This window comes from Cryptomeria japonica, chromosome 7 (genome assembly GCF_030272615.1).
Source record: "Cryptomeria japonica chromosome 7, Sugi_1.0, whole genome shotgun sequence".
Taxonomy (NCBI): Eukaryota; Viridiplantae; Streptophyta; class Pinopsida; order Cupressales; family Cupressaceae; genus Cryptomeria; species Cryptomeria japonica.
In genome coordinates this window covers 306,162,214-306,186,251 of record NC_081411.1, presented here as the reverse complement: position 1 = coordinate 306,186,251, position 24,038 = coordinate 306,162,214, and the positions used below count along the sequence as shown (strand labels likewise).

The following is a 24,038-nucleotide window of genomic DNA, read 5'->3' as shown; positions in this document are numbered from 1 at the left end:
AATATTGTAGTCTTAATGTTTTTTTTTGTTCTCGTGAGGAGTTTAATAGAAACATAAAAATATAAAAGTATTTTGGTATTAAAAACTTTCTTACTTTATAAATAATTTAATAGCAATATAAAAATATAAGAATATATTAAAATATAATAGAACAATCATATCTTAATAATAATTATAATATTAGAATAATTTAATATTTATTATAATATTATGATAATTTAATATTAATTATACTATAATAATTTTTAAGTGGAATAATGATCAAATATGATATCTTTAAACATAAATTATCTATATTTTTTTTAAGAATATATTAGTATCCTAATTCATAATTACATTATAACATCTTTCAAAATAAATAAAAAGCTTAGTTATGCAAATAATAAAAATCAATAAGCAACAATAAAATATAAATGTGGCATTTTTAAAAACTAAAAATTGACTTGAAGCTTTGGACTGTAGAATTGATGGGCAAACCACGACTTTATAAGTTTAGGACCAAGCACTATGTTCAGAAGTCTTTAACAAAACTCTAGAAGATCATTTGGAAGAAGAGCTACAAAAGCCGTGAATTGTCAAACTTTTAAGTCAGTGTGGGCCAATCAATTGAAGGATTGTCAAACACTGCTAAATCGGTGTGGTTTCCCCGAAGAAACGCACTCGAAAATTTATGTGCAGAGCCGTGATGAAGTAATCTACAGTTGCTGTGTATTGAATAAAATATTTCTCTTGCCTACGAGACAGTTCAAGTGCGTGCATTGACCATCCAGCTTAGAAGTATACATTGATTATATTACTATGTCTGCCCACTGCTCTCTGTCCTTCGGACTTTTAATCTAGTTTGAGGGAGGATGGTAGTAAGGTATTTTATTTCCACTTTTGCTTCTGTTTCAATTCTTGTTAGTATCTTCCTTATGTCATTCGCTCTCTTTGTGCTGCCATTTGCTCTGCCTGCTTCAAATGGATATGGAGGAACAACCTGGATCAATAACATCCACTCCTTAGAATCATGGACACCTCGATCAGCTGACATAGGCGCACTCACAGTCAGGCCAATTCTTCTCACCAACAATATCTCATATGGCGGTGAGAGCCTGCGGTTTGGATGCGGGTTCTTCTGCTACAATATTCCTTGTGACACGGGCTACTCTTTTGCAGTTTTCTTTGTTATCTACGAAACTAATTATAGTAATCCAGATGACCTGCAAATGGTATGGACAGCAAATAGAGAGCGTCTAGTGAAAGATAACGCAACCCTTCGACTCACCTCCACTGGGGATCTTATCCTGGAGGACGCAGATGGCAGTCTAGTCTGGTCTACAGATACATTCACCTAAGGTTTCCAAGGAATGATGATGGAAGAAACAGGGAACCTGGTACTCTTGAGCAGCTCCAATAGAACCCTGTGGCAGTCTTTCGACCATTCCACTGATATGCTCCTGCGAGGCCAAAAATTTAAGGTGGGACAGAAGCTTACTGCAAACATTTCCCCGACCAACACAAGCCAAGGGGTTGTCTATGCAACCTTACTTGTCAACGGTTTTGCCCTGTATACAGCCCCTGCACCCCCTCAAATGTATTTTAGATATCCCAGCCCACCTACAACTTACAACGTAGCATATATACAGTTCGACAATGCGTCGGTCGGTTTCTATCCTGAAGGTTTTCCATTCAATCCGGTTCCACAGAGTCTTCCGATACCCCACAATTCCCTCTACTTACAGATTCAATCAAATGGGCATGTGTTTTTCTTTTCTTTCGAACAGGAAACTAAAAAGTCTGTTCACGACTATTTGCAAGCTTCACAATTGCGCTGGGTACATGTGACTACCCAATAGCATGTGGGGACTATGGCATCTGCACAGATGGTCAGTGCAGCTGTCCAAAAGGGGCTAATGATTTTAGTCAGATTGACACCTCAAAACCCGATCCGGGCTGCGTTCCTCGCAGTCCTGTTAGCTGCCCAGAGAAACGCACAATGAACAGCACAAAAGGTTATGAGCTTTTGGAGCTGGATAATGTTTCCTATTTTAGTTATGATTGGGGAAATGTCTCGCTTCCGCGTTTGGTCTCAAGGGAGGAATGTAAAGCACTTTGTTTTAAAAATTGCTCTTGTAAAGCTGCATTTTTCAGGTATGATATGTCTGAAAATTATTCTAGTGGGTCTTGTTATCTTGAGTCCAATGTCTACTCTCTGAAAATGAACAGTCTTAGTGATGGGTTTTACAATTCCGCTGCTTATATTAAAGTTCAGAGAAAACCCAAGAACACTAAGCGCTCGGTTATAGGTATCAGTATTTCTGTTGTTAGTGGAACGGTTGTAGTGTTTCTCGTATTGTGGGTCTGGATAGCAAGATCTAGAAAATCTAAGCAGAGGCAGAGAAGAGATGAAAGTGACGATGATGATGTGGGCGATCCTCTGAACTTGAGGACAAGGTTACCCTTGCGGTTCTCATTCCAGGAAATGCAAGATGCTACAAATGATTTCTCTGTGAAGCTCGGCGGTGGGGGATTCGGTTCAGTTTACGAGGGCGGTCTGCCTGATGCCTGATGGCACAAAGATCGCAGTGAAGCGGCTTGACAGGGCACGACAAGGAGCAAAAGAATTTAAGGCAGAAGTGGAAACTCTAGGCAACATTCATCATCTGAATTTGGTAAGATTGATAGGCTTCTGCGCAGAAAAATCTCATCGAATGCTTGCCTATGAATTTCTACCAAATGGATCTCTAGACAAATGGATATTTGCCAATGATACCCATCAAAATGTTCTCGACTTGAAGACCAGATGCAAAATAGCTCTTCATATAGCACGGGGATTGACCTACTTACATGAGGAGTGCCAGCAACGAATTATACATTTAGATATCAAACCTCAAAACATTCTTCTGGATGAAAATTTTAACGCTAAGGTTTCGGATTTTGGGTTGGCAAAGTTGATTGACGGAGAGCAAAGTGAAGTAATAACCATGACCAGAGGAACGCCAGGATATATGGCACCAGAGTTATTAAACAATCATGTTTCTGTGAAAGCGGATGTATTCAGCTTTGGCATCATGTTGGTAGAAATTGTGAGTGGAAAGAGAAGCCGACAAATTTCAGATGACCCTTTGTTGTCAGTTTTACAGAATATGGCTGAAGACGGCAGATTGTCAGATTTGATAGATCCAGTACTTGAAGATGAAGAGATGGACGCAAAGCAGGAGGCAGTGAAAATTTTGAGTGTGGGGATGCTTTGTATACAGGATGATTTGAAAAGTAGACCGACGATGTCAATTGTAGTCAAGGCATTGGAGGGGATGATAGAGTTGCACAGTGCCCACTCTGTGTTGTCACCTCCTGCAGACAATCCATTTCCATCCACGACCAATCCAGATGGTTCGGGACTCTCGTACACTCCTCTGTCTTCTATATTGTCTGGAAGATGATCCTTCGTCCATGTCTCATGGAAAAGTGCGAGGAAATGGCAAACCAAAACTATTGACAAATCCAATGATGAGAGTTCCCGTGATTTCTATTATATCTATAGTGTATTGTAATTGATAATAAATCGAATGATATTTTTTTTTAACTACAAGCCTAGAGGAACTTTCCTCAAGAATAGAAAATAGGTTCTTTGATAAGATAAGAATCCCAAATGTTGAATGGATGGAAATTACTTGCTTTTGTTCTGCAGGTTATAGCAGTCAGTTGATTCACAGACTTTCCCCCTCCGACATTTCTCATAAAGAAGATCTTGAGAAAGAAGGAAAGGATGGACATCATCCATATTAGCAAACATCTGGTTTGCCTATGACATGATACTGATGCAGTCTAGAATTTTGTATTTTGATTCTGAGCTTATCAGGGTGCAGGCTAAAACCCAAGTTCAACGCTAGGTTATGTATAATTTCTCTGATCAAGTAATCACTAATAAGCATTTTGACTAGTTAGAAGATGTGGTGGAATGAATACTTGTGGTCAAGTACATGAAGCTGATTCATCATAACATAGAAGCCTGCATAGAGTCGTGCTTGCCTTGTCTACAGGTTAGATATTGCTAGTGAAATGGCTCATGCAGTGACTTACCTTACAAGTTACAAAAAGCAGAAGTAGCACTTGGAAATGGACAGAAAGGAACCAGAAAAGGCATAACAAACCAAAACAAAACCCATTATTAGCAGTAAGCGTTATGGTAGCATGAGTATGTAGTCAAGATATCACTTGGGAAGATCCTTTTTATGGCTTCATGGAGTAGGCCTGTTAAGTCACGTAAGTGTCATTTATGGAAAGGAAGGTATGTGGTAGCTTTTAATCTCACTAGCTGTTAAAATTTTATTAGGGTTTATTGTTAGCATTATTATTTTAATTATATTTGTTTCTTTGATCACTAATTTCTGTATATATTGTGGGTTGTAAATTTTTAATTAAGAATTGTATTTATTTTTTTATAAATATTTAAAACTTTAATTTTCTATAATTCAAATGACTAATAATTTTATAATTTTAATTTTACGTGTTACTTTTCTTTTGTATTCTTGGGCATATCATATTTAGGTTCACATTCAACAATTTCTATAAATGAAAGAAAATTTCAAGAATTGTTTTTCCAAAACTCTTTTGTTTGATTTCATTACTTTAATGGACTAAATGTCATTCAACAGTTTCATAGATGTTTGTTTGATCTCGCATTTATTATGTTTTATTTGTGTGCTTTTAGTTTTTTTTCCATTTCATAAATTGTCAAAACCTTGTTTTTTATTTGGAAAGGATTTTATAATATCATTCAGTAGTCAACTATAAGTTCTCATCAAATAGGGATCTCATTGTAATGATAAAGTTTTGGGTTTAACTTTTTTTATATGGATAGAAAATGTGTTATGAACACTTTACATTAAATTAGGTATATTAGTGGGTTCCAAGGTAAAAAATAATAGCATTTGAATTTGGAATTGACATCTAAATTTTTTTTAAGTGGAATACTATTAGTTTGCATCAAAGTACATGATGATTTTTTTAAATGTGTGGAATATAATAGTTTTTATCAAATTTGGTGTTGGCATACTTCTTTTGATGGGATGGAAATGTTAAATTACTTCTCTTTTATAGTAATCTTAGACACTTCCTTATTTTATATTTTACTTGATTAAACGGTCAACTTAGATATAAATATAAACATGCAATAAGTATCTTCATATTTTTTGAAAGCTACTTTTGTTTATTCTAGAACATTAAATTTGAAGCTTGGATTTTAGGCAAGCATGATAAAATTAAATGAAGTCAATTATACGCCAATAGGGTTTTGGTCACATAGGAAAATGATATAGCACCCTCTTATCCTCCAATTACTTTAATCATATTCCCTAGTGCTTAGATTCTATTTTTTGTGTATGCATATCTTCCTACTTCTAAATGCTCACCTAGTGCTTTGAATTTTCTTTACAAGTCATGTTATTATAAAAATTTAACTCCTTGTTCATGCTATTATATCAATTACATTTTTCTATTTACAAAATGTTCATATACTCTAATTATTAACTCATTGAATGATACAAATATTCTTTTTCCAAATAATATAAAAAAGGACTCTAAACAAAAAATTTGACCCCACAACATAAAAAATAGTGTTACCTTTTACACATATTTAATTTTGGATGTTTGAAGGGCCTCTAACATGATACAAGAAGAGTGAGGAAGAATGATCCAAAGAACAAGGATGAAGAAAAGAAGAAAGGAAAGGAGACAACGACTTCCATGGTTTGAGAGGCAACTCTAGCAAAAATGGTCAAGGATTGGGACTATCTTTTAGAGTATGTTATGTTTTTAATGATACTCTACTTTATAGTTACTTATTTTTGAAATATTGTATTTGGACTCTATCTTTATTTGTTTTATATATGTGCTATCGAGCATTAATTAGTTTGCATTGTGTTTATTGTTGGCTTTCTCTCCAAGCCTCTAGTTTTGATAGTTTTTTATTCTACTTTGTATGTGTTGGGGACCCTTCTCCCACATATCTCAATAAAAAACATGATGGAAGGAATAGTGGTAAATTCAAGACAATAAATTGCTTTTTGGGCCCCCACAAGCACAACTCCATTTTCTAGAATATTATTCACTTTCAGGGCAAGAATTTTCATCATAAAAGTAAAGCCAACTCATCCATAGACTATGGATAGTTGAAAGTAGATTCTATGATTATTTTTTTCTCTCCTACTCTTTAATCTCATGCTATAACTATGAGGGTGATCTCATGCGTATACATAAAGAGATATTTGCTTTCAATAGAATGAGTAACTAAAATTATCATGGTTAAACCTAATTATATGCTTAAACTCAAAAATTATTATTAGGTTGAATAAGATTTGTTACATTAACATGAGGGCAAGAATGATCCACATAAGATGAGTTCATTTAATTTTTACTTAATATATGCCGGTAAGTATAGTATGGGATCATGAATGAAGTTAGTTACTAATCTTGCACTACTAAGGAATTAAAATGATGGGTGATTGGACCTTCACTAGTATGCACTAGTTCCTACTCCATTTGAAAAAATAGTATAGACTAGTAAAGAGGAATGAGATTGAACAAGATAAAACATCAACACATTTAGATCCTTTTATCATGAAAATTAAATATTACATCCATGAGATAGACATATACTTAATGATCCATAACTAGAGCTAAAATGAACCACATGGAATACATTAGGTGTTGTCAAACAATATGAAAACTTTATTACATTCATGTTAGAAAATGTAGTAACATAAAAAATAAATTTTCCAAATGCATGTTTTACTAAATCACAACAAATAATAATGGAGAAATAACACAACACTTCATTATCTCTAGGTGGTGTATTCTTTTTTTTAATAAATTTGACATCTTATGTTTCATGCCCTAGAACAATTTGTAGGCTAGTCAAACTAGAAAAATAGATAAATCAACAACATATAAAATGTCAAGTAAAAATATATTTATAGAACCCTTTTGTTTTAACTAAAACTAAGGCAAAAAATGACTCTTAGATAGATGTATTCAATGTATAATGATTGTCAAGACAAGATTCATGAAATCTACCACTAAAAACATCCTTAAGCATCCTAAAAAATCCTCAAATATGTCTAGAACCAACCACAATATTAAAATGACAAGTTCATCATCTCCATACTCTTTAATGTGTTGAGTTTGATGTGCTTATGATGAGCAATAATTTTGAGGTGTTAACATGTCAAATAAGGTGGTCTTAGGACATTAAGATTTAATGGTGTCTAATCTTCATGGGGGGTAGGTGGAAGTAACAATAGATAATTGTGCAAATTGGAAATTATAAAGCATTAAGAGTAATATATACCACATGCTAATATTTGATCACGGGAAGGAAAGGAAATTTAGGATGATATGTAAGTCAAGCTAGATAAGATGTGTGATGGGGAAAGTTGAAAGATAAAATTTAAAATGAACAAGGAATTAGAATGTCAAGATTAGCAAGTTAAAATGAGGCTTAACCTAGTACCATGTTAAGTTAATAGAATCTCTCACTATGATAGGCTATAGAGTAATCAATGAAGTTTTATATTTTTGAGAGTTGGTGAAAATGGGTATCCAATAAAAAGTGAGTTTGAAAGTCTAACCCCAAATGACCTAGTAAAGTTTTTGGAATGCAAGGTATCAGATATTGCAAAGTAGAGATGAAGTGAAATGAGTAACAAGTGAGGGGTGGATGATGAATTCTCAATTTTTCATAAATACAAAGGACTAAAACTTTTAACGTACTTTTAGGATTCAAGGCTCAAGAATGTCAAAGAAGTGCTACTAGGGGATAGGGAACACTAGAAATTTGTAGTCTTAGGGGTCACATGGTGTCCTAAGGGGTCATAGAACACCATATGACCCCTTTCGACCCCTTATGACACCATATGACTCCTAACGACACCATATAGTGCCGTTAGGGGTCATATGGTGTCTTAAGGGGTCATATGGACTCCTAATGGGTCATAGAATACCAAATCACCCCTTAGGACACTATATGACCCCTAACGACACCATATGACCCCTTAGGACACCATATGACCTCTAACGTTACCATGTGGTGTCTTGAGGGTCATATGGTGTCCTAAGGGGTCATTTGGTGTTCTATGACCCCTAGGACACCATATGATCCCTTTTAACATCCTAGTACATGACATGACAACTTGTGACACCATATGAACCCTTTAGACACAATATGGTGTCGTTAGGGGTCATATGGTGTCCTAAGGGGTCATATGATGTCATTAGGGATCATATGGTGTCCTAAGGGGTCATATGGTATTCTATGACCCATTAGGGCACTATATGACCCATTAGGACACCATATGACCCCTAACGACACTATATGACCCCTTAGGACACCATATGACCCCTAATGACACCATATAGTGTTGCTAGATGTCATATGGTGTCATATGCTATCATAAGGGGTCATAGAACACCATATGACCCCTTAGGACACTATATGGTATCGTTATGGGTCATATGGTGTCATTAGGGGTCATATAGTGTCCTAAGGGGTCATATGTTCTCCTTAGGGGTCATAAAACACCAAATGACCCCTTAGGACACCATATGGTGTAGTTAGGGCTCATATAGTGTTCTAAGAGATCATATGGTATCCTAAGGGGTCATAGAACACCATATGACCCCTTAGGATACCATATGACCCCTCAGGACACCATATGACCCCTCAAGACATCATATGACGTGTAATTGGTGTAGGAGTACCTAGTTGAGTCAAAACTCCATTTTTGGGTATTTTATGCTTCTATGTTTGTAAAGTCTTGTGATAGGTTTTTTTTGTTTTTTTAAGTTTTTTAGAGTCATTTGTAGTGGTTTTGATCTCATTTTGGGCTTGAGAGATCAAATCCTACATTTCAGGCCTTGAGTTGACAATTTTTGGCCAAAATGTGAAAAATGGCCAAAAAGGTCTCCTAATGGTTTCAAGAGCATTGAAACATGTTTTTTTAGTGTTTTTAAGAATTTCTAAGTTGTTTAGGCAAGTTGATGAGGTTAGATTGTGAAAAATGCATCTTGGAGCAAGAAAAGTTGTCATTTGGCTTAAGAAAGTTGTCAAAAATGTCATTTTCTTGAAAAATGTAATTATTGAAGCCTTTTGTCCATACAAGGGCATGGAAACCAATTGGAGAACTATATAATGCCTCCCTTTTCCTTGGAAAGGGTTTGTGATTGGATTTGCAAGAGTAACTCAATAGAAAACAAGTTTTTTTGGCTTTTATGACTGTTTTTTGTTCCTTTTGAAGGGCAGTCTGTACTGTAGCTGTACAATCTGTACTGTACCTTTGGAAAGTTGAGATTTTGTTTTATTAAGACTTCTCATGTACTTTTTTCATTGATTTTTCATTTTCAAAGTTCTTATTCAAAAAGTTTTGTAAACTGTGTATTTGTTGCCCTGCCAGGGGTTTGGAATTGTAAGATGCATCAACTTGGTTGATCCAGGTTTGGGATCCCTCCTATGGATTCTACCAAGTTTATCCATGTGTATATAATGTACATATCATTCTTTTTGTGCCAAAAGAATGGTTTGAAGATGCTATTGAGTGATTACTAGGCAAGTGTTTGTCATTTGGCTAGTAACTTGATATAAACTCATAGTTTGCACTCAAAAGTAATCTGAGTGAGAAAATGAATGTGACAGGGACCTAGAGATTTGGCCATGATAATTGAGTATCTTCTTGGATGGCTAATTTATCTAGTTCTTACTTCAATCTTTCTCTTTGTAACCAAACAGTGAGTTCACTATTTTCATGAATTTGTAAATGGCAAGAAAATGCCCATGGAATGCTTGTTGAGCATAATCCAAGCCTTGCATCTTGAAGGAAATGTAATAGGAGAAGAGATACATGTTTGAAGAACTATTAATGGTGTTTTACCATTCCCAAATAATTCATTCTTGTAGGTACCAAAGTGAAGATGTTGTTGATTGGTAAAAGGCAGAGAAAAGGGGCAGTGACAGTGACAGTTTGTTGTTTTACCACTTGCTTGCCAAGTGTTTGACATATTTCTTGCAGGGAAAAGGTAGGGGAAGGTTCTTAAAGATGTGGTAGAGGTTCCAAACTTTTGTGGAGGCTTTAAGAGTGGTGTGGAAGAGATTTCCAAACATTGCATGCTCTAAACCCTACAGACCCTCCTTTTATGCCATTAAATGTGGATAGCTTGAAAAATGCACTAATAGTGGGCTAAACCCCAAAAATACTTGAGAAAAAACTCCTAAAACAACATCCCTAACTTTATTTGTGATTAAAAATGCCATCGTTGACTGGAGGGAGAAAAACAAGGCCAATTAGGCCTCCACGGGCTAGTAGCCCTACTGCATAACACACAAATTTGACAGTTTTTGCGAATTTCATGTACCCAGTAGAAGATGAAACTTGGTAACTCATGAAATGTGATGGAAAAATTCCAAGCACTCTACCAATTGTATCTTGGGACTCCTAGATGGTTTGCAGCCTCATTTGGGGTAGTTGAGCCTTGTTAAGGTCTTTGAGTAAGTTAAGGGCATTTGCCCTCAAAACAAGATCTTGAGCAACCAAAGGTGGGTAATACCTCACTGCCCCTACTTTTACATGATGAAAGACCTTAGTTCACATTAAAATTGAAGGTTGAGGGCCCCAAGAGCCAAGCATGAGCTAGTATAGGTGGAAGGGTTAAGTACTTTGAGTAGTTTTGTGCCTGGGCAAGAGACAACACCAAGAGGGGAGTTTGTTAGGCAAGCCAACCATTGAGGACTAAGCATGATAGAAAAAGAACAAATTGGATAGTCAAAATACAACAGACTCTACAAGTCCTTAGTCAATAAATTGATACTTTTGAGCAACTAGCCTTGTGAGTACTTACTTGCCAAGCTTCCTATCAGTAATGATATCATATGACCCCTTAGCACACCATATGACTTGTAACGACACCATATGTTGTCCTAAGAGGTCATATGGTGTCCTAAGATAGATAGTAATGGTTTCCTAAGGGGTCATATGGCCCACCATGCTCATGCACATACCTAGATGGGTTATATAGATATATAAGATACCTAGAGGGGGAGAGAGGAATGAGAGACCTAGATAGGGTGAGAGAGAGAGGGCTGAGATAGATGGAGGGTGATAGAAAGAGGTTGGCAATGAGATATGGATGGAGATGTAGAGAGGTGGAGAGGGAATTAGGGAGAAACCTAGAGAGGGGTAGAGAGAGTGTGATGGAAATCTGATGATGTAGACATAAAGAGAGAATAAGAATTAGTAGGTAAAGGAGAGAGAGATGGGGATAAGGAGGGAGAGGGAGAGGGAGGGAGATAAGAGGAGAGATGAAATAATATAGAGAGAGAGAGAAGAGTATGTGGGGATTGAGGGAGAGGTGGACACTGAGGGACTACAATACCTAGGGAAGGAGATGATACAGAGGTGGGAGGAAAGATAGAAGAGGAGGAGAGAGTTATAAAATAAATAGGGTAAAGGGGGAGGGAGATAGAGGGGAAGAGAGAGGGGACAAATAGATAGGTGATAGAACTATATTGGGAAAGAGAGATGAGAGACCTAGACGACAAGAGAAGGAATGATATAGATAGAGGGGGGAGAGAGAGGTGAGTAATGAGACATGATGTAGAGGTAGATTGGTGGAGAAGAAGGAAGTGATAAACCTAGAGAGGTGAGCGAGAGTTGATGACCTAGAATGTAGAGAGAGAGAATAAAAGAGGAAGAGAGAATTAAAAAGTGGGGGAGTGAGACATATATGGGGGTATGTATGGATGGGTAGGTAGAGAGGGAGAGGGGAAGAAATGAAGAGAGAGACCTAGAAAGGGGAGGGAGGGAGAAGAGAAGAGATAGAAGAACAAAGAGAGGAGTAAGAGGGGATGGATGGAGAGGTAGAGATGGAAGGAGTGAGAGACCCATGGAAGGAGGAGATAAAGAGGTTAGGGGAGGAAGAGAAAAGGAGGGATTTCATAAAGGGATAGGGTTAAGGAGGAGGGAGAGAGAGGTGGAGAGGGACAGAGAGAACTATAGAGGGGGCATATAGATAGGTGAGAGATCTAGATGGCCAGAGAGGAGTGAGATAGATAGAGCGGAATAAAGAGAGGTGGGTAACAAGACCTATATGAAGAGGTAGATAGGTGGAGAGGAAGGGAGGGAGAAACCTAAAGAGGGGAGAGAGGGTGGGATGGAGAGGTAATTACCTAGATAATGAAGATAGAGAATAAGAGAGGAAGAGAGAAGATGAGAGAGTGGGAGAGGGAGATAGAGAGGGAGAGAGGAAGAAAGGAAGGTAGAGACTTGGAGAGGGGAGGGAGGGAGAATAGAAGAGATAGAAGAACAAAGAGATGAGTAAGAGTAGATGGATAGAGAGGTAGACATGGAGGAAGTGAGAGACCTAGAGAATGAGGAGATAGATAGGTTTGGAGAGAGAGAGAGAGAGAAGAGAGGGAGAGAGTGAAAAAATAGATAGAGGTAAGGAGAAGGGAGAGAAAGGTGGAGAGGGAGGGAGAGAACTAGAGGTTGGACAATTAGATAAGTGAGAAACCTAGAGGGGGAGATAAAGGTGGGTAATAATATAGGGAGAGAGAGGCAGTGAGGTGAATAGGGAGAGAGGGACAACCCTAGATATGGGGAGAGAGGATAAAAGGGATAGGTAGTGACCAAGAGAAAGGAGTGGGAGGGGAGAGAAACAATAAGAGAGTGAGAGAGAAGAGAGAGGGAGAGAGTCAAGGATAGATAAGTGAGAGAGGCAAGAGAGGGAGAGAGATAGGTCTAGAGTTTGGGGAAGATAAAGAGAGTGAGATACATGGCTAAAGAATGCTATTAGGAGCATGGTGATTACTAAAATTTGACATGTTGATTACTGAAATTTGACTAAGTCTAAAATTTAATATGATCCTCTAAAAACAATAATCTACATTATAGTCCTATAGAGCTATACTTAAATGTTATATTTCATGTATATATTCTCCTTCGGGGGTGGATATAACTTGTGCCTAGATTGGAAAATATACACACTCACAAAACCTTCATATTAGACAATGCCAAAAATTTGGTGCGCGCCAAATTTGGCGAGCGCCATATTTGGTGCTCGCCAAATGGTTTGCTTGGGAGAATAGATTTTCCTTGGGCATCCAACCCATAGGTTTGGATGACCTTTTCATGCCAATGACACATTTTTATGAAAAGATAAAAAGTGGCACCTTTTTGGTGCCAAAACTTGGTGCACTTATCCTTATGTAATAAACCAGGCATTCTTTACCATCCCCATTATGTTGTGCCAATAAAGTAGCGAGAGCATGAGAAGAGGTAGTTGTGTATAGGAGGAAAGGTATATTAGGAACAGTGGGTTGTAGGATAGAGGATTAGCCAAATAATATTTTAAATCCTCAAAGGCTTGGTGACAATCCTCATTCCATTGAAAAATGGTATTTTTCTTAAGCAACTGGGTAAAAGGAAAAATTTGATCGACAAGTTGTGAAACAAACCTACGAATAACTTGAATCTTTCCTTGCAAACTTCTCAATTGGGAAATATTTCTAGGAGATTACATATTAACTATAGCATCTATTTTCTTTGTATCCACCTCAATGTCGTGATGCGAGACTACGAACCCTAATAGTTTTCAACTATCCACACCAAAAACACATTTTTGGGGTTCAAGTGCATATTGTATTTATGAATTCTTTGCAAGACTTGATGAAGGATCTTAACATGGCCTCGACAAAGTATAGATTTAGCTACAATGTCATCAACATAGTCTTCTAAGATTTTATTCATGTAATCATGAAGGACGAGTCATAGCACGTTGATAGATAGTGCCAATATTTTTCAATCCAAAAGGAATCATAATCCAACAAAACAAGCCCCAAGGGGAGTTGAAAGTTGTTTTGTATTGATCTTGAGGATTAATTAATATTTGATTATATCCTAAGAAACCATCCATAAAAGATAACAAAGCATGACCAGAAGTAGAATCTACTATGATATAAATGTTTGGAAGTGGAAAATCATCATTTAAAGAAGCCTTATTGAGATCTTGGAAATCAATACACATCCTAATATTGTTATTAGGCTTAGCCACAACAACAATATTTGAGATCCAAGGGGAAAAATCAATAGGGCATATGAATCCCGCATCTAGAAACTTTTCGATTTCAGCTTTGACATGCAAGGGTATCTTAGGATTCATCTTTATAATTTTTTGCTTCACAGGTTTAGCATCGAGGATTAAAAAAATGTTATGAGTAACAATTTTAGGATCAATTCCAAGCATGTCAGAGTATATCCAAGCAAAGTTCTTAAGGAATTCATGCAATATTTTGGAGTATTACTTTTGTTCTTCATCAGTTAAAAACTTTCCAATCTTAATAATCTTTTCTTCTTTACTAGGATCCATCTTAACATCGATAGTATCACTTATAAGAATATTTATTTGTTGAGGAATATCCATAGGTTGAGGGAAATATTTGATTTTCTCATTGTCACCCTTGATCAATTTGGTGTCTTTCCTAAAGTATGATTCCATTTCAAACAATAGGGAAATCCACGATTATGGTTGTAACAAGGAAGGCTATCATAAGCTCCTAGAAACTTAGCTAAGGACTAATTGGTATAAAAGACATCCAAATCCAAAAGACTAGAATCAGAGTCCATATACTCAGGATGCTTTAGTGAGAGAGACTTGGAGGAAGATAAAATGACATTAATGCTAATAGATGGTCTCTTAGAGGCTTTGGTGGGCTTAAAGGGATTATATCCAAGTCCAAAAGATGTTTCATGAACATTGTTTTCTAAAGGAACTTTTATCCCTTGATCTTGAGCACCACAACCATTGCCATTATATTCACTTTTAGTTAAGATATGAAAATTAGGACCATAGAGGTTAGCCATTTTCACAAGGTGGGGTGGGTTATCATAAGTTTGAATGTCAAAACAAGTTGAAGTAGAAATAGGTGAAGGTGTAGAAGTGGAAGCAACGACAAAATTATTACTCAGTAGTTTGGACAAAGTGGGCTGCTTCTTAGGTTCATTTTTATCTTTCCCCTTCTCACTCTTGGATTCCTTCAAAAATACCCTATATTCTCCCACAAAAGTAGGATTAAAGTCTAGAGATCCCCAATCATCATCAAAAAGCACCCCTTTGGGAGAAAAAGATATCTTTGGGAAAAGATTTAGATTGGGTAGAATCCTCCTCAAGAGGCTTGGACTCACTCGAGGGCACAAGGGTATTTGAAGAACAAGGAATTTTAGAGGAAGCATCAGGAATGGTTGGGGAGGAACTGGTCGAGGAAGACTTAGAAGAAGATATTTGCAAACAAGCTTGAAGATTGGTATTGACAAATAAAGTGTACATCTAGTTGTTATAAATGAACTTAACTTGCCTCTGCAAAGTGGAAGGAACAACTTGCATATTATGAATCAAGGGTTTCCTAACAATAAATTATAAGTCAAATTATTGGGCATGACATGAGAAGATGTGGATAAGATAACAGTTCCTACCTTAATGGGTAAGGTTATGATACCTAACGAAGACCTAGCCACATTATCAATGCCACGAATAGTAAGAGAATCAGGGTTAATGACAGAAGTATCTACATTAATCTTATGCATTAAGTTAACACTATAAAAGTTAAGGCCAGAGCCATTATCCACAAGGGTTCGTCTTATAACATTACCATTAATAAGAACAAGAATCATAAGATGATCATATTGGTGTTGAACTTCATGAGGCGGCAAATCATCTTGGGTGAACACAATTTGAGCTTTAAGTGTGGTCATGGAGTCAATTAAAGAAGCCATATTATTAGATGTCACCATAGGTGGGACATCCAAGGCCTTTCAAGTATCTTGTAACATTCCATGATATGCAGAAGAATTTTGTATTAGATCTTAAAGGGAGATCTTGGTAGGAGTAGCTTTAAGTTGTTCAATAAGATCATACTCCTTACCAAGAGTTTCAAAATATTAGGTGCTTGAAGAAGGATAGGTTGAGGATTTGGAAAAGATGTTGGAACAATTGGAGGAGGATTGGGTTTCTTGTTATTTCTTGTGTTTTTTATAAAGATAAATGGGTTTTACATGGACCCGAAACTAAGAGTTTTACTAAAACTGGCCATCAGGCAACCAAATAGAAACCAACAGCCAAACAGGGGAACACCCCAGACCAAGCTCAAAAGAAAAAAGAAACAACATGCAACAAAATAGAGCATAGACAAACACTCAATTTAGCGAGTGCACCAACTCCTTGTTCTTCTGGATGGTAACCCTGTTGATTTCCTTTAAGTCCTCCATAATGAACCTAGAGGTACCCTTATTGTTGCTCCTACTTTTGGTCCTAGAACTAGGGCCCATTTAGTTTTATTGCAACCCACAACAAAGTCTTCACCACCCAATTCTTTCTTTCTGTTACTATCACTAGGATAATCACTATCAATAGGATTGGATCTATACTCCATGACCATGACATTAATATTTTCCATCCCCTCCATATTATTTCCCATGGCCTCCTTGCTTATGTCTACAAGATTCTTAAGGCTATTCTTGATCTCCTCCATAGACTTCTTAACCTTCTCAATTATTTGCTCATGATTACATTTCATAACCTCCACATCATGGGAAAGATTATGGGTCATGATCATGAGCTTCTCCATTTTGTTAGGCTTGGGTGAATCGGTGAAGATATCAATTATCTCCTTAATCCCCTCTTTCAGGGTATCAATCTCCTTCCCCACCCACTTCCAGTAGTTCTCCTGGCTTCTATTCACTTCCATCACCAGAATCATCAAAGTACTATCCTTCTATAAGCCACTATCCACATCTTTAGGCGGATTCCCCTCCTTCTCCTTCAGGACATGAAGAGGAATGTCCAATTTGATTTCCTAGTCCAAGGTCTTGGGACCATAGTCTTTAGCAACCAACTTCTTCTTTTTGGAATAAGGCTTAGTTTGAGAAACCATGTTTTTGGTAGATTTATATTGTTTCTTGTGTTATAGGTATGAGCAACCAAATTAAAATTATTTGTAGTTATTTGTTTGGCATACTCATAAGGACTCTTAGTGGGATACCCTCCTTGCATGGTGATAACAGGTTTATTAGGGGTGGAAAAGGGATTATTGCCATAGCAACCTTGAACCATAAAGAGAGGCTTGTTAAGAAGCTATGATGTTGGAGAAGGACAAGAACCTTGAACCATAAAAAGGGGTTTACCAGGAGGTGTTTGAAAGTTATGTTCATTAAAATTTATCATGTTGATTAATCTCTTAGATGTGTGATAGTTGTTTGAAACAAACACAAAATCATTAAGAGCATCATCCAACATAGCATGGTCATATATATTGAATGGTTTGTGATTAGACTCAAAAGGAGACTTGAAGTCACCATAGAGAGGGTTGTTGTTAGCCACCATGTCACTAAATTTAGAGGATGATGTGATAGAAATATATTCATGAGAAGAACCATTCAGCTTAACTTTATTATCACTACGAAATGACATAGTAACAAGATTGATTAGTTTTTAGCAAAATGTAGGTTTAGAAGGCTTAGGGTATAAAAACTCATCAACAACTTCATCAACTTCTTCCTTACTAAACTTATAATCATCATAAGCAAATACATTATGATATGAATGAAAGTCTTGCAAATAAATATCCGACATTTTTTAAATGAAAAGTGCATACAAAACTTAAAACACATAATTCATACAATGTATTTTTTTATTTTTTTTTATGTTTTTTAATGAAAAGAAGGATGTGATAACTAGATCTACACAATAAATGCAAATCTAAGAAGGTTGGATTCACGTCAGGTTCACCAAAATGTGATTTATCAAAATGGAACCAAGTAGCTAACACATAATCCCACTCCCATGCACACAGTGGAATACAAAAGATCCTAAGGAGATGATCTAGTTTGACTACTTCCTTCAAGAGAGAAATAATCAAGAGACATATTTAGGGTTTCTATTCCTTTGCTGCTACGAAGAGGAGATGTAAAAAATGCAATGCAATGATCAATTAGACGAGGAGATGAATAAAGATGTAAATATGAACTAAAAATGAAAAATTTAGTAGATCTGAAACTAAATAACAGAGTATAGAGAGGGAAAATGAATTCAGATATGCACCTGTTGCTGAACTTTTCTACTAACTGACTAGGACCAAGGTTCCACACCCTCGTCCCTGATTTCACAGAGAGCTGAACTTTTAAATTTTGGATTCTAAGGGTCTAAAATGTTGAACTGCCAAAAAATGTTGCAAAACAAGGGGGACTGGGATGCTACACCCTGGACCCTGAAAATTGGGATCTACTTCTTAAGTTGAGTTTGTACTTGTGTCTTCTATCTGCCTCAAAATTCACGTGTGTTGTGGATTCTTGTACCTACACCTGCAACTTGAAAAATGGTGTCTAGGTGGATATTTAGGGTTTTGCCTTAGTCAAACCCCTTGTTTTGGTGATTTCCACCTCCACAAATAGTTGATAATGTATTGAAAATGTGCGTGCAATAATATTGTTTGTATTTAAGATCCTAAATGAGCAAGAAAGTATATCTAGAGTCTTACCCTACACTTTGGAGAGTAAACCCTAAATCATTGTAAATGTAAATGTAAATGCTTCAAATCACAAATGCAATTATGGATCTAAAGCATGAATCCAAATCTGAAAATGAATGTTATGAAGCTCATACCAAGACATGAAAGTAACATGAAACCATACCAAACCCTAAGGGAGAGGTAAAAGTATATCAACAGTCGGTGATCTATTATTATTCATTGTCTTCAAAGCTCCTAGTTGATGTTGAAGATGATTGATGAGGACTTGATAGATGCTTGATTTGTTGATAAAGATTTCACATAACCTGCACTTTCACTTCATAAGAGGCTCCTTCAATTGGTAGAGAATGGACCCCTCAAATGAGGAAAGAAAAGGCTATACGTATGAAACCCTAACTTTATTTTGGGTCATAGGTCAACCTAGAAATGATATTTTTACTCAATTTCATGGATTCAAATATTAAAATACCACCTAAACATGCTCCCAAATTTTAGGGAGAAAAACTTGGGACCAAGAGGCCACCTCCTAGTCCAACCAACTTTTTACCAAGTTTTTCGGGGAAGCAAGATATTGTGATTCTAAAGTCAATTCCAGGAGTATGTGGAAATTTGAGATGTATAGATATGTGAAATCGGGCCTTCAAAATAGAAATAGGACATAATTAGGGTTTTTGATGAAATAATTAATTGCGAAAATAAAATAAAAAATAAAAAGGGGCACACTTAGGGTTAAGGGTCCAATTTTATGATGTCTAGAGTGATGAAAGAATATTTTAGATTTTATTAAATTAATTAAATAAATACTTAAAAGGAATTTGAAATGCAAGATGAAAACACACTAAAGTGGGTGCTAACCTAAGCGTGAAATTGTACCACCCAACTAAGGGTGTACAATTTACGACGTTGCACTTTAAAAAATGGAAACTTTAATATCTTCAAACCTAGTTATGATCTTGTAACAAAATTTTGTCGGCATGCATATCTAGCCAATTCAAAGCTTTGGAGAAAATTTCAAGCCAATTAATTCTCAAAGGAAAAATTAATATAAATAGTTACCTTATGTAAATGCAAGGTTGAGACATCATTTTCCAAACAAATTAAAGGAGTTCTTACTAGAGATGATGGTGACTTTTGTTTTATTACAAGCATCTGAATGGAGCATGCGAGTATGGTGAGGATTTCTATGATTACGTGTATGTGTATAATGATTTATTTCATTTATTATCTCTTTTACAATGTATAAAACAAGTGAGAGAATGTTGAGATGGGGTGTTTACACCCTGCATATAATTGGTTGACTGATTTATTTATTTGCTTAGTAACGAGTTGAAGCCGAATCATTTTTGAAAAGAGCTATGAACCACATTTTTTAGGGGCCTCATCCTCATATTTGCTCTGCAATAAGACCCTTATATCTCCTTGTGTTGTCCTATCTTTGATACTCATGCATCATCTTATCTCTCCATTTCTTGTGTGTGCAATACATGGGCCTCTAGTAGACTCGAATCCAAGACGTCCCATGTAGGAGGCTCAGAGCTAACAATTGTGTTGTGGGGTCATCCTCTACAATTAATTTATTATAATGTAGATAAATAATTATTTGTGTTTGGTTGTAGACATCTAAATTTGACTATACATTTTTTGTCATGTCACCCTTATCATTATTCTTCTATTCTTAATTAATCAAATATTGTTTAATTTTTAAATTTTTTAATTATTTCAATATTATTCTCTATCAATAATTAAATAATTATTTTATTTAATTAATTTTATTATTGTTATCAATATATTAATTCAATATTATCTCAAAGTAAATTCTTTTCATTTTAAACTGCTGTAAATGCAAAAATGCGAAAGACAAACAAATTTTCTTCTGCTACCGGAAGGGAGTTTTGTAAAACTATACCTCCCCCCTATCTTGCAAAAAGGGGAGACTATATCCCAATCACAAATCAAAATCCCCAATTAATTGGCATCAACAAGGTTCATCATCCTCAATGGTTGTTTCAGAATGGTAGATGGGTAGATAAAGCGCCCATCCAAAATTTGACCCAAATCTCAAATCTGGATGGATGGCAACAGGTTTTTTCAAAAAAGCATAAGTGAAGAATGAACAGGTTTTAGGAGCCACGATAGAATGCTCACAATGTTAAACCTCGATTCAACCCTAGATATGTCATGAAAAGGCAAGAAGGATAAAACTCTCACTGAACCATCAGCCCATACGTCAGATGTCTGCACAAAGGAATAAATAATATATTAATTATCATAGGGAAGCATCAGAATTGAAGGTCTAGCAAAATTCAGATAAAACAAATAGCAAGGGGAATGGTAACGAACAGAGCTTGGTTGATAGTCAGGCTAGAAGAAACTCTAATGCTACGACTTTTGTCATTAACAAAAAATAGAAAGAGGACCAAATCAACAAATTCCAAAGGTTTGGACTTTTTGCAAAATGGTTAGGGAATGATCAAGTAATATTAGAAATTTGCATCTTGGTTTAAAGATACTTATTCGGGACAAGTAAGTATCTCACTTCTTCCTAATAGTATCCTATTTATTTGCTATAATGATGAGCATTTAAAAAAAGAATTATTGTGTAGACATGCGGTTACATTTAAAGGGTATAACTTTGAATTTTTAGATTGGCAATTGAATTTTGATCCTTATTCTTTCAAACAAAAAGGAAACCCTAGATGGATTAATATTCCCTATTTTCCAGTGGAGCTCCTAAACTATGAAATCATTTCAGAAATTGGCAATGTTCTGGGTGACTTTATTGGTGTAGAGAAAAAATTTCTACATTCAACCAATGTTAAGATGTTAATAGATGTGGACCCTAGCTTGACAAAACCAGAGCCATTAGAATTAATCACAACTCTACAAGCCTACAACATTGAAGCCAAATTTTTGGAGGGACATGTGCCTGACTAGGTAGTGACACATATAGGGGAAGAATCAAATCCGGTCTTCCCTCTACAAGAGGAGAGGAATCTGATTTTTTCATTCAATCAAACTCGAGGGCTTTTTTATTTAGAATACAACAATCTACCTGAGAACACCTTGAATGAGAATAATCAATGGGAATGAATTGGTTCCCCTATTTTTTCTTCCTCTAAAGTACCTGAATTCATGGAGATGGATGAAGATGAGGTAATGGGAAATATGGGGAGTAAGTTCCCTCATGAAAAGGAGGAGGAACAATTCCTAATCGGTTTCGATAAGGAAAATGACTCTGAGGAATAGGAGAATGAGGAGGTTAGGGAGGAGAAAAAAAAGCCTGTCAAGATCATTTTGCAAATGGATGGTCGGGAGGCACTGGTGAGGTGAGAGGATGTAGAGTCTCACTCCATGATTATGGAAGAGACTAAGGATCGGATGGGGTTGGAACAAGATCGCCTCAATATAGAATCCCCAGAGTGTGGGAAAATGGGCAAGGGTAGAGGTAGGAATTCCTTGAAGGAGGTGAGAACTCAAGATGGGGATGCAGTAAATAAAAAAAGATCACTGATATGATAAATGGTGGCAAGGGGAAGTGCCTTCCCAGGGAGAAATGAAGATCTCATCATGGAACGTCAAGGGTCAAAATGCCCCTAACAAGCAAAGATTGCTCAAACGCAATCTTGTAAGCTTAGAGTCTGAAACTATTATACTACAAGAAACTAAATTGAAGGAAGAGGAATGGGAGAGTCTTAAAAAGAGATTGGGTGTTTGGAAGGTTGCTCCTATATATGTCTTGGGGCATGCTGGGGGTTTAGAAATTTTATGGGATCCTAGGGAGATTAGGTATGAGGAAATCTTACAAAAGGATAGATGGTAGGAGAGGCATGTAAAGGGGCTACATAGCTCAATTAGCTTCATTTTGATTAATATCTATGGCCCGATCAACACTACGGGTAAAAGAGAATTTTGGAAGGAAATTGAAGAATTCATTACAGGGTATGAAGATGATTCTATTTTCCTTGGAGTAGACTTCAATGTAATTAGGGCTGCCTCATAAAAGAGGGGAGGGGTTTAGATAGACTCTATAGCTCAAAGAGAATTCAATTCATGGATATTTAACTACAGATTGGTTAAGGTTAACATGTCAAATGAAAACTACACTTGGAGTAATATGAGGTTGGGAAGTAACAACATAGCAGAGAGATTGGACAGATTCCTCCATAAAGGAGATTTGGCAAGTTTTAACTCAATAATAATATACACAACTAGATCAGACCACTACCCCATTACATTACATATTAAATAAGAGGAGAAACCTAAACAATGTCCATTCAAGTTTGAAAGAATGTGGTTGCAGGATCCCAATTTTTTGGGTCTTTTGGAAGATTGGTGGAAGGAGGAACAGGTTAGTGGGTCCAAAGCATATTGTTTAACAACAAAGTTAAAAAGGATCAAATAGAGGATATTAAATTGGAATAAAGAACATTTCAAAAACATCTTTCAAGAAAAAATATTATTAGAAGAAGAATTGGAGAAAGTTCAAGACGAAATTATTAATAGAGGAATGGACAATTTGACATATCTCAAGGAAAAAGAGATGAGAAATAAATATGCAAACATCTTGACAAAAGAGGAGATATTTTGGAAGCAAAAATCTAGAGAACAATGGTTAAGTGATGGAGATAATAAGACAAAAAAAATTTATAATAGCACTAAAATAAGAAGGAACATTAACAAAATCTATAAAATCAAATCAAGTAATGGGAACTTTATTGAGGATCCATCAGGTATAAAAGAGGGAATAGTGGATTATTTTAGTAATATTCTAAATAATTGGGGGTATTCAGATTTAGAAGGTCAACTAAGAATGTTGAGAAATATTCCACATTTGGTAATAGAGGTAGATAATAAGATGCTTAAAAGAAGGTTTACCATAGAAGTAATAAAAAAGGAAACTTTTCAAGCTACATCCAGAAAAGGCTCCAGTTCCTGATGGATTTCCAGCTGGTTTTTTCCAATTATGTTGGCTCTTCATGGGCGAGAAAATCTAGGAGGTGATAGAAAGTATACGGAATTCTGGAATTTTTTGAATGAGATTACTAATACCTTTATAGCTCTGATTAATAAAAAAACATACAGAAGAGTTGGATGAGTTTAGACCTATCTCTCTGTTAGAATATTTAATCTTTACTTAGCTTAGGTTTATTTGTATTTAGTTTAGGATATTCCTTTGGAATTCCTACATGTAATTTGTCCTCTAGTACATGTGTGAGGACAAGTCATTTCTTTTATTTTCCTTTATTAAGGAATATTAGATTTCCTCCATAAGAGGATGTGGACACATGGCACACACATTTTATGAATGGTGGCATTCATAGATTTGGGAGTTACTTTGTAACTCCTCTCCTCATCTCTATTTAAGAGATGTCTCCTCTTTCATTTCTTCTTAATGACAATATTGTAAAGAGCTTCTTTCTCTCTCTCTCTCTCTCATTTTAGGCATTGCCTCATTCATAATATCACAAGGGGTTTTTCTTTGCTTTTC

The 24,038-nt window shown here is 36.1% G+C and overlaps 1 protein-coding gene and 1 pseudogene across 1 annotated transcript; both read left to right on the top strand.

Moving 5' to 3' along the window:
• The first annotated feature begins 851 nt into the window (after window positions 1–851).
• Window positions 852–1,337, top strand: LOC131039831 (uncharacterized). The gene has a single exon (XM_057972684.1). The coding sequence runs from the start codon at window positions 852–854 to the stop codon at window positions 1,335–1,337; it is 486 nt and encodes a 161-aa protein (XP_057828667.1).
• A 12-nt stretch (window positions 1,338–1,349) lies between these two features.
• LOC131039855 (G-type lectin S-receptor-like serine/threonine-protein kinase SD2-5) lies at window positions 1,350–3,521 on the top strand (annotated as a pseudogene).
• The last annotated feature ends 20,517 nt before the right edge of the window (window positions 3,522–24,038 follow it).

Coding starts and splice junctions, on each gene's coding strand:
- LOC131039831 (XM_057972684.1), top strand. CDS start 852: ATGGTAGTAAGGTATTTTATTTCCACTTTTGCTTCTGTTTCAATTCTT.